Consider the following 12518-nt stretch of genomic DNA (forward strand, 5'->3'; position numbering starts at 1 on the left):
GAGAAAACGAGTAATTCTTACGAATAATTTGTAAGAATTTTCTGCTTCAATTTGATTTCTCCAATCTTTTACACTTGTTACTTTTCTAGAATCCTTTGCATAAGAGATTCTATATATATTTATGAAGTTGGACGATATTGATTGGCAAAATGGCACCTTTAGAAAATATTGCAGTTTTAGATAGACTTGAATACATAAGGCGCGAGAACAGAAGACTCGCGGCAATCCCGAACAACTTGCAGATACGCATGCGCCGCTTTAGTGTGGCGGAGGACGAAGAGGACGCGGTGAGGGAGAGAGATCGAGGAAGAAAAAGAGAGACTAAGCTTCCTCTTTGCTATAGACGGAGATAGAAAGAGCACCAGTCGTAAAAGAACGACCGTGAGGATCGGCAAAGTTGTCGGAGCGGCCACCAGCTAGCCAAGCCAGTCAACCAGTCGGCCGACCTGCCGGCCAATCAGGCAACCATGCTTGGTCGACGGTGGCTTAGTCGCAAGTCAGTCAGTCAGTTCGCCGCGAACCTCCGTCGCGTGCTTGTGCGTATTTTATTATTTCATTGATAATCTAAAAAAAAAGAAAGAGAAAAATAATTACGATACGTCGAGAGTCTCGGCAAAATCTTCTTCTTCCACGAATTTAAATGACTCACGCTGACCAGGGGAAAGGGGTTGGTCTAATCTACTCAGCCATCAACAGGTGAAATAATAAGTGACGGTACATATACGGTTTATCTCACAGTTCTCGTTCTACTCGCTCTGCTCGCGTGTGAATATGTATGATGCAGATCCGAGTGTATTGCCGAGTGTGCGATGTAGGATCTCTCTATCTTATCGGACAATACGTACAATACGTATCTACATTTGAAGGGGAATAGGAAAAAGTTTTCACACATAAGAGTGTGAAATAGAAAAGAAGAGAGAAAGAGAAAGCACACATAAGAGAAAGAGAAGAACGACATGGCGCCCCCCAACAGACCGCCTCGCCCTGGCTCCGGTCTCAGTCTCTCCGTACTCGGTGAGTTTATAATTGAAAGATTGCTCGTTCCTTATCTCTTCTTCACGAGATTCACACGCAATTTGTGTCTCTTCAACATCACTTCAAAAATCACTTTCATTAAATTCGCGCGAACACAGATTTGATTTATTTAAAAACCACGAAGAATCATGCAATGAGTCTTCTATTCTAATTTCAAATCGCATTTTTATTTGAATTCCTATTTTAAATCTTCCATAGTATGTCTTTTTTGCATTTTGCGACAATTTCGATCAAATAAGAACTGCTAGGATGTGCGATTTTAAAATTAATTAATGAGATGCGGTGCATCCTCAATATGCTAATTGTAAAAAAGAGAGAAAGAGAGAGAGCGAGCTTATGATCTACTCGCCCTGAGAATGTAATCACGCATCGATTGCCTGGCGCTTAGATCGCGTGTTGTCGCTTGTTATCAGAGACGTGATTAAATTTTATGTGAAGTCTTCTCAAGCGCGTCACGCTCGATAACGATATTATAAGAGAAGATATCGTATATAAATAATATCTTTTTATATAAAAAAACACATCAAAAATTTTAATATACAGGGTGTATCTGAAATGATGCACTAAACTTTAGGAGCGTATTCTAGAGGTCAAAATAAGACTTTTTTTTCTTATGAACATGGGTCCGCAAAAGAACCCCCCTCCGAGCTAAAATTCGAAAATGTGTGAAATTGACCAAACATCCGCAACGCAAATTTATTTATCTCTCAAGAGAGGGTGATAGGTAACGTCAAAACCTTTTTTTTTTCTGAAATACAGCCAATTTTTAATTTTTTCCCCAAACTTTAGGGGCCTCTAGCTCGGAGGGGGGTTCATTTGCGGACCCATGTTAATAGGAAAAAAAAGTCTTATTTTGATCTCTAGAATACGCTCTTAAAGTTTAGTGCATCATTTCAGATACACCCTGTATATAATTTATATATATAATTTTTTAATAATATTTTTTTAATAATATATAAAATTAATATATATAATTAATAGAATTTTCTTGCTTTGGGAAAAAGTTTGATAACATTACAAGTATGTTATAATATCTTTGCTTAGATAGTGACATAACTTTAATCAAACAAATATAAAATGTTGATAACATTAAGTTATTAATTTAAATTTGATAATTTTCTATTCCTTTAAAACTCTTCAAGGAATATATTTATTTTTCCTTTTTTTTCTTAGATAAGAACTGTGCATACGGAAATGTCGAGTCTCATACATTCTAATGATCAGTTGCCGGCGTTAGTTCAGCATCGTTGGTCTTCTGGCAAAATAACAGTACTCTTCAGCTTTAGACTGAACGACACAGAGATTCGTCGGTGTTAGCATAAGTGTGAATCAAAGGTGGGAACTTGATGAGCGTTGTGCTATACTATTTTGCTAAAGACACTGTCTGAGCAGTTGACGCCACAGAGCGGAACGACGAACTTCCGTTAAACTGCACGCGTACATGCGTAGATCTGCGACGACTGAACTGGTTCCCATGGAAAATGCATAATTTACCGACCATATGTTGGAAAATTGGAACTTTATTGCAAGCGCGATTGATGAGAATCAATCGAATCGATATCTGGCTTGATTTCGAAAAAGGTGAAGACAGGATTCTTGTATCAAAGGATGTGCCAAATTAGATATGCATTTTAAAAATAAGAAAAACATCTGTTATTGCATCAAAAATCCATTATTAATGGGATTTAGGAAATTATGGATCCAAAAATCAATGTTGTATGAAATAAAATATCTTTATAGAAAAAATTCCGGTAAACACACAATACTCTAACTCAAAGAGTGAAAAAAATTATTCATATACGTAATTAAACATTGGAAACATTGCGATTGATATGATTCATGTGTATCATAAACGTTCTACGCTTTATCAAGTTTAATATGCAATTAATGAAAAAAATCGATTTGTGGAAAAGAAAAACGCATTAATCTCGATATATCTATTTCGTTATAATTAGTTATATTGAATTATATGTCGGGATGGTCGAGTAATAGATAAGACATCATCGCTATCAGAAGACAGAATTAACTATAAAACGAAACCAAGAAAAGCCTCTTGAGATTCAAGCTTTCAGCTTATCATCAATATTCTTCTTTCAAATAAATGTTTATTTATTTTCTTTACATCATATAATTTAAAAAATTTTTTAAAGCAAGAATGATAAAATAAAAGGAGCAGGAAAATGTCAACTTATATTGTAAATAATTATATATTGCAAATATATATGAATATTTGATATTATTTATGAAATGAAGCAAATGTGAATATATTGAATTTTCATTTCTTATTACTTAACAAATATAAATATTGTAAAAAGAAATGATTATATAAGTCAATTATATTATTTTTGCTGTTTGAATAATTGTGATATAATTATCTGCATTTGTGCGAATTAAAAAGAATGAAATATAATTAAAATAACTCTTTTCTAATGCTTGAAAAAAATATATTAATATTTTATTAACTCTTTGCACTCCATAGGCGCCGTTACGGCAACATTTTATAATGAAATTATTTATGATATTTACTTTTCAGTCGAATAATGAAATTATTTATGATACCGAGAGCAGTGACGATAATGAAATAGAATTTTTTTTATTCGATATAATAACATTTTTTTATATTTCCCATAGGTACCACAAAAATGACTTAGAATTGTTGATAGGCCACATGACAAAATTAGCTAGAGTGCAAAGGATTAATATATCCAAGGGGTGTCTCACTGACTAAAAATTTGTACATGTATTGCGAATTATCAGGTAATTTCAAGTAATTCCATGTAATGCACCATGTACTCTAAGTAATGCGACGTAATACGAAACAATTCCATGAAATATAAAGTAATTCTATGTAATGCAAATATATTTATTTATAATTTTTTATTTTGCAAAATATACATATTATAAATTTTAAAAAATGTCTTATTTTAAACTTTGTTCCAATTATTAATTAAAAAAAAATCTTTTATTTTAAACTTACGAACATGAACACATATAAAATACAAATAAAATTAGTACAGATCGGAATAAAATCATTAATGATTTTATAAATTATAATATTTAGTTATACATATATTTTTTAATTATTCATTTACCTATATATATATATATATATATATATATATATATATATATAAAATAAATATATACATGAATAATTAAAAAATATATGTATAACTAAATATTATAATTTATAAAATCATTAATGATTTTATTCCGATCTGTACTAATTTTATTTGTATTTTATATGTGTTCATGTTCGTAAATTTAAAATAAAAGATTTTTATTCTAAACTTTTATATATATATATATATATATATATATATATATATATATATAAGTTTAGAATAAAAATCTTTCATTTTAAATTTACGAACATGAACACATATAAAATACAAATATTTGTACACATATTTGAGTTACATATAGTTAATCATTATATATTCTCTTTAATTCTTTGTATCTTTTTTCAATTAATATTTTTTCATGTCTATTTAAATAAAACGGTTCGGTTCCAATTAGAGTAACTGATCCAAAGAATAAGTATTCATTTTGTACTATTTGAATATCTGTTTCTTTGGGCCATTTATAAACATCTAATTCGGATTTTAAAAATTTAATTTTTGTAGAATTTTCAAATATTTCAATGACTCTTCCAATATAGAATGTGTTATTATAATAGGCAGCATAATATTTTTCCTCATCCAAAAGTCTTAAATTGGAAACAAACTCTTGAGAAATTATTTCACATTCATTTACATGCTGTTTGATACGTTCACAAATTTTAACAAAGTTTGTGATTTTCGTTTGATTTATATCTAAAACAAGATTTCTTTTTGTCTTTGTTCGATCTAATCTGCTTGGAAAATTTGTTATTTTTTGTGGAAGCTAGATAATTTCATCAGAATTGCTGTTGTCATTTTGATTTGCCTCCTTAGTAATTTCACTCTTAGAAAAATCCGAGGAAAAATCCAAGAAAAGACTTGCATTATATGATGTTAGTTGATCATCCGTATAAAATTGAGTACATATGAAATTAGAACTTTGTGATACATTTTCAATAAAATTAATTTCTTTTTGAATCGAATCATCAACACTTGATGAAGAACATAATGAGACACTTGATAATTTTTCAGCTTCCATACATGTATTTTCTTGAGTGCATTATCATACGGAATTATGACGACATTATTATTACATTCATCAGGTTGTTCATTATTTTTTTCTATTACATTAGATTTTGGATTTACTTGAAGAAAATTTAAAATATTAGAATTTTTTACCATATTTTGACTTTTTATTTTTAAAATGCATTTTAAAATGCTTATTAAAATTTGAAAGAACCCATTTATATTTATTATTTTCAATTTGTGTAAATGTTTTAGAAAAAAAATTGCACTCTGTGCAATTTACATAAGCAGTTTGATTTTTTATTTCTATGCTAATATTATCTAAGTTAGAAAGAGTTTGTGATTTTTTAGCTTCATCATAATCGATGTTTTGTAGGAATTTAATATTATATGTAGGAATTTAATAATATAATTTGAAACTACATTTTTAATATGATTAACAGCATTAGATTTATCGTCTTCAGTTAAATAAGAAGATTTGTTTTTAGATGTATTAATTGTATCATCAAAATTATTTTTATTACGTTTTATATTTCTATCTTTATTTAAGCATTTACGTTTATTAGACGTGCTTTGATGTTGTGTACTAACGTCACATAAACATTCTAAATTTTTTTCTTGAGTTTTTTCAAGAATAGTAGATTCAAGAAACTTTTTACTACTTTTAATTAATATATTTAATAATTCTTTACGCCTAAATAAAATTTCAAAATATTGTTCTTTTGTCGTGTATATACCAAAAAAATCTTTTTTTTCTTCAGGAGTTAACAATAAAGTTAACTTTTCTTTGGCAAAAGTCTTTCTTCGTTTATTTTGCTTATTGATATGATATTGTCATATCCAGTAAAAAGGAGAAGTTGCTTCAAATAATCAGGAGATACAATATCTTGTAGATTGAACTTTTCTATAAGTTTAACATCGACAATATGGGAGTGGGAATGGTTCTGAACGGCCGCACATGCATACAGACACTGTGTACCGTCCAAAATGACCCCCACTCATCCCCATTCCTATGCTATCGATGCTGCTTCAGACGTAAGCGCGGTAAAATGCGAAATAATACAACGTAATGCGAAGTAATTCGAAGTAATGCAAAGTAATTCGAAGTAATTCGAAGTAATGCGAAGTAATTCGAAGTAATGCATAAGTAATTCCAGGAAAAATGTACATGTATTGCGACAGTGAGACACCCCTTGAATATATCAGTAATATTTCAGAATTAAATACGGTTATAAATAAATAATCAAATGAATGAAAATATAACAAAAGCTGGAAAAATCTTAGATTATAATTAAATTATGAGTCATATATATAAAATAAATATATTTTTATGAAAATGTGAAAAAGTCTTTCTCACGCAATTCAACATATATTTATTGAGTATGAAAGACCGCAGGAGGTTATATCCGCTAATATTTCATGACAGCCTGTAATGCATCGTTGCGAAATGTGTACACCTGTACCACGCACCTTGCCCTCGATACAGTGTCTAACTTTCCCTGTCGTCTGCACCTAAAATGCGCTCATCTATCTCTCATCGAGTGTTTTTGAATTTTACGTGTAATTACACACACACACACACATTATCAGTTAGATGAATAAATAAAAACATATATAAATATTACCAAATTATATTTTATTACTGTTATTTTATGCTTTAATAATTTTATGAATTATATTTATTATTTGAACGAAACAGCTAAAGAAGAGAATAAAAAATTTAATTATTTACTTGCGTTTCTGTATTGTTTTGGAGACAATGCAATATTTTTGTGACCGATACTATTTTATATATAAATAATACCATAAAAATATTTATTTATTTTATATATAAATTGTATTTTATATATAAATAGTATCGATAAAAATTACATTATATATTACCTTTGAAAACAGAAAATGCAAATAAATAACTTAAGTTTTTTATTTTTTTCCCTTAGCTATTTTATTTATGTTCATAAAATTATACTATATTAAGTATAAGATAATAGTAATAAAATATAATTTGATTATATATATATATATATATATATATATATATATATATACAGGGTGTCCGATTCGTGAGGGACCAAACGAAAAGTGATGATAGATTGGGTCAAACTAAGAAGAAAAGTCCTCTACCATTTTGCAAAATTCGCAATAATTATTAAGTAATAAGCAAAAATGTCACATGAAGGTTACCTTTAATTTTTTAAATGGAACCCCCTATTTTTTATTATGTATTCTTATAGCTTATCTCGAGAGCTTTCCAAAACACTATAATAAATTATTTCTTCATTGAGTACTTTTCGAGTTATGAGGCTTGAAATAATTTCTTAATTTTACATAAACCATAAAATATCTAGTAAAATATTCATTTTTCAATTATCTTACCTTAATACTTTTATATGCAAAATAATGAGAGGAATCAATTGGTGTAAAAAAAAAACATAGTTGTTTTTTTTTTACACCAATTGATTCCTCTCATTATTTTGCATATTTGGTTTATGTAAAATTAAGAAATTATTTCAAGTCTCATAGCACGAAAAGTACTCAATGAAGAAATACTTTATTATAGTGTTTTGGAAAGCTCTCGAGATAAGCTATAAGAATACATAATAAAAAATAGGGGGTTCCATTTAAAAAATTAAACCTTCATGTGACATTTTTGTTTATTACTTAATAATTATTGCGAATTTTGCAAAATGGTAGAGGAATTTTCTTCTTAGTTTGACCCAATCTATCATCACTTTTCGTTTGATCCCTCACGAATCGGACACCCTGTATATATTTGTGTGTTCATTAGAAATAGATAATAACTTCCCCATTTTTATAAGGGATGCAACACTTTTGATCGGCACTGTATATGTATGTCTATTTCTCAGAAGTATATTTTTTATTTTAATATAGTATGGCGTCAATAAGTGGGTCAATTGAAGTGGTTCTTTCGAGAGGTGGGTCTCGTGAAAAGAAACGGCTGCGCGAAAAAAGAGATCCGAATTCGCTCTAACATTCTCAATATAACTATATGGCATTTATAATTGTGCGCCCAAACGCATCTCTGTGTGCGAAATGTGCGAGTACACCTGTTTACGTGAGTCGGTATTGTGTGGCAGGATACAAATAAAGAATAGAAAGGATGGATGATGTCTTGCAATCTATCATTACGGGTGCCAGCACGAAACGTAAAAAAATTCGGTCGTATTCAAAAAACTTTTTTGTGGTTGATGCCACTTTTTTCCTCTTTTATATCTTTTTTCTATTTCTTTTTTCGTTAATGCAACCCGAGCTTACAAACATGAAATAGGCATTGAAGAAAGTACACACACGGTGATCTCATGCGACGTTAGCTATATGACTCACTTTGTCGTCATCGAAAATTTTAATTTTTTGAGCTATACATTGATGAGAAAAATGTTTTCTCTTTTCATACATTCTTTACACATTTATATAGCGTGAATATTTTTGCAAATCAAGCTATTTAAGTGCAATAAGTATGTAAATAGTAAATTATGTGTGAAAAATAGAGATAAAATTTTCACTAGAAGCAACTATACTCAATTATTGTACATTTCTTTTCAGCTATATCGTAATATTTAAAGGCATTCAATTGACTTTTTTTCTCTTTCTTCAAAAATATATCTATAATAAATTCTTTTTTTTAATCAATCTTCATTCATCACCTGTCGATCATTCTCTTTAAATCTTTCTCAAAGTATCTAAAACTTCTTAGGCATGTATTTGAATAATATGTGTGATTTATTTAAAAATAATAATTTCTAACATAAAGTTACTCATTGTCAAAGAATTTTATCAATTTTTGCATAATTTTTTGCGAAATAAAGCGATGACTAATTCGTCTGACACGTTCAAGAATTTTGATAATCAATATATTCATAGCAGCTTTTTTCTTATTAAATCTTAATATTAACAGAAACAAAAAATTATTATTATATAAATTAGTCACGAAATATTTATTACTCTTTCTTATTTAAAGATCTAATTTACTTTAGCAGTGTGAAAAGTTGATAATTTTTATGATTTTTTAAAAAGAATATTAGAAATTAATCTTATATTTTTATTGATATTTAAACAGTATACATCAATGTTTTTAAATTTTGCATATTCAGTTTTTTCGTTCAATACGAATTTCTGTGCATGTTCAACAATGCTTAGTTCGATGATATGACATATTACTCCTTGCGTCTAAAAAGAACTGAACCTAATTAAATTTACAGAGAATTAAAAAATAATAAAATATAGTGTCATTTTAAAATTAAATATATTTCAATTTTGCTAAAATTTATTCATTTCTTCAAGGTTAGAGAAATATTAACTATTAATTTTCTAAATTCTAATTCATTAAGGTTCAATATCTCCCCAAAAAATGTATTCTCTAAAAAAGAATTGAATTATTCTATCTATTAGTTTTTTCAAGATATCTGTCACAACTTTGAAGATAGATTTTTGAAAAAAACTGCGTTTATATATAAAGTTTTGAAGGTTCATTTTATGATCTATACGCTATCGTATTCAAAGTCCAACACCGTCAATTTTGCAAAATTTTCGATGAAATATAAAAAATATTCTTCAGATACCATACTTCCAGAAAATGTAAAAAATAAATTGATTTGTTTGACCTAAAATAGACTAGGCTCTTACATGCATTTGACAGAAATCGTATGAAGGAGTCAAGGAGAAAGTGGGCCACGATTAGATACGGCTGCACAATGACATTTTTTGATTTGTGCGACGAGAGTAATAACCATCCTGTATTGTGCATGCAGTCATATTTATAAATTGAAATAAAAGTATTATTTATTCAGTTGAAGTGACTCAGATAGAGTTGACGCCGTCGGCTCTTTATCAAGATGATATTATTATCAAGCTAGGATTTAGCAAATGATAAGCATCGTCGCTTTCGAAAAACAAATCCGTGATAGTGTCATAAAATCGGAAATCGTCTGGTTTGCTAACCGCACCTTTATGTAAATCGTTAAACATGTTCAACCTGCTCGGAAACGGGAAATGTTTGCTGTGGTTACGCCGCACAGCGAAAGCTTCGATATCATTTCATTCATAATGATCTGGCACTTGAATAAAAATCCATTGCTCCAAAAAACATGATTGAATAGAGGAAACGAAAAAGAGATAAGGCAAGATCTTACAAGTCAGTAAAGTCATCTTACAGTTGTTAACGATCAATCAATCAAAAAATATTCGATAAAAAATCCGAAATAAATAACGATTATCTATACGATTTTAATAGGTGATCACCCATTAAAGGAAGATAATTTCACACATATGTGCGAAATCTATTTTGAAACCTTTTTCTCTGTTTTTGGAGTAATATTAAATCACAAGAGCGATTAGGATCTATCAACACCGATTGAATTAATTATCTGTAATGGATTAATTAAATGTCTTCTTAAAGATCCACGTCTAGTTATAATTGGTCAAATACTTATTACTGATTTACAGATGAACATATATGAAAAAATATATTATAAAATAAAACATATAATTATTATTGGAAGAATTTAAAATTAAACTTTAAATATATAGCAACATGCTCATATGTATCAATCCTATGGAATAGAAAATTGATAAAAACAAATTTGCGGAATATAATAAAGATATAATATTTCTCCCTCCTTTCCAATCAAAAGCAATTGTTATGACAGCGACTTCCTTCAATCTGTAATTTACAGGTCTTTTTGTAGTCTCTTGTATTGGTTATGAAATGGATTTATCTAGAAATTGCATTGCTTTCATGTGTAACAGGTCCGTATAACATAAGAGTGTTATCTAAATGAATACATGCAGTGTGAATGTATAACTCGGAGGGCTTTCGAAGGCGACGTGTAAACGTTACACGCATACATACGCAGAGATAGCAGACAAGATCGAGATTCTGGATATTGCTCATTCTATTGGAAATAGATTTATATCACGCGAATGTAACAATAATTACAGTCTTGCGCGCGAATGCAAGTAAAAAAAAATTTCCACACATGTGGAATACGCTAATAATTGTAAGAACAAAGTGTCACACACGTTGCATCACATTTTGGATCGTAAAAGAACGTAGTTGAGCGATAAGCATGAGTTTTCCTACTGTTTAATCATGAGAAGCGTGAGATCCACGGCATTTTCGAGTTATCTAATATGCTTTATCAGCGATGGCGTCACTGGCGATTAGCTTCGTTATTTCGTGGAAACTTGTAAATATATTCTAATTCGATTGATATCTGATATCAAAATAAGATTAAAATTTGCGTAAAGAGAAAATGACTTATTATTTTATAGTATATATATATATATATATATATATATATATATATATATATATTTTTTTTATAAATATGAGCAATCTCTCGTAGGCATGTAAAGCAGATAAGAATAATCTTATAGATTTCTTATAGATAGATTAGAATTTTTTTCTACAACGCATTTTATTATCATTTTATTATCATTATCGTTTATTTTCTATTGATCATATGGATCTTTCTCAAAAATAGTTTTGAAATGAAATAAGAGTAGAACTCTTTTTAGAAAAAATGTGGAAAAAATTTCAAAACATATTTAAAAATAAAAGAAATTTACCAAGTTTTGCAAATTAGAAAGCTTGTAGGTGGTCGACTCTTGGCTCTCCGATGTTGTATTAAAAAATCTATTATTATTTTAAAGTTATTTTAGGAAAGATTTTATATTTTAACATAAAAATTATTATTATAAATTATTACAATCCTTCAATCAATCAATTATAAATTATTACAACGTGATACAAAAGTTATTTAAAAAAATGTTTTCTTAAAATTTAATTTTAAAGACAAATATGTTGGTAGAGGTGCGTTATAGAAAAAAATTGATAAGAATTTATGAAGTTACTTTTACTTACTCGACACACATACACATATTCACACACTCATGAAAGATTGTTTATCTTTACTAAAACACTCTGTATGTGTGTGTGTCGTAAAAATGAATATTTTAGGAGATATTTCATAGTTTATACAAAATTTCGTCAAATTAAAATATAAAATTTTCGTAAACTATATTCACACCCACACACAATTTCTGACCATTCACATTTCTTTGCTCTTATAATTTTTTATGCCAAATATTGCGAGAAATCGATTTATGTAAAAAAATTAGAATAATTCTATTTAAAACAGCTAGGTTAACATTTACATAACATTGGCACCTACATCCAACAAATCAAACTAATATCTCTATTTTCCCATCCTTCGAGCCAAGCAACTTTTGTCTAAAAAGTTTTCTTCTGAAACTTAAAACTTAAATTTTGAGATATTGGAATGGATTGATTAAAATAAGCCACCCTGTATTTATTCTACACATTCTATATATATA

General features: G+C 28.7%; 1 protein-coding gene across 4 annotated transcripts in view; it reads left to right on the forward strand.

The window, feature by feature from the left end:
* Positions 1 to 12518, forward strand: part of Rols (zinc-RING finger and ankyrin repeat domain-containing protein rolling pebbles) — a 46918-nt gene that overhangs the window by 19711 nt on the left and 14689 nt on the right. Inside the window, exon 1 of one of the 4 annotated variants that reach the window (XM_083107398.1) lies at positions 391 to 1014. The exons of the other annotated variants lie outside the window; for them this stretch is intronic. Within the exon in view, the coding sequence (XP_082963524.1) occupies positions 957 to 1014 (58 nt within the window). The 5' untranslated portion in view covers positions 391 to 956. Of the gene's footprint in view, positions 1 to 390; positions 1015 to 12518 lie in introns of those variants that run through there. 4 annotated transcript variants of the gene reach the window in all.

Source organism: Camponotus vicinus, unplaced genomic scaffold, assembly GCF_025532165.1.
Source record: "Camponotus vicinus isolate PSW18456_S1 unplaced genomic scaffold, iyCamVici1.0 SCAF_1, whole genome shotgun sequence".
Taxonomy (NCBI): Eukaryota; Metazoa; Arthropoda; class Insecta; order Hymenoptera; family Formicidae; genus Camponotus; species Camponotus vicinus.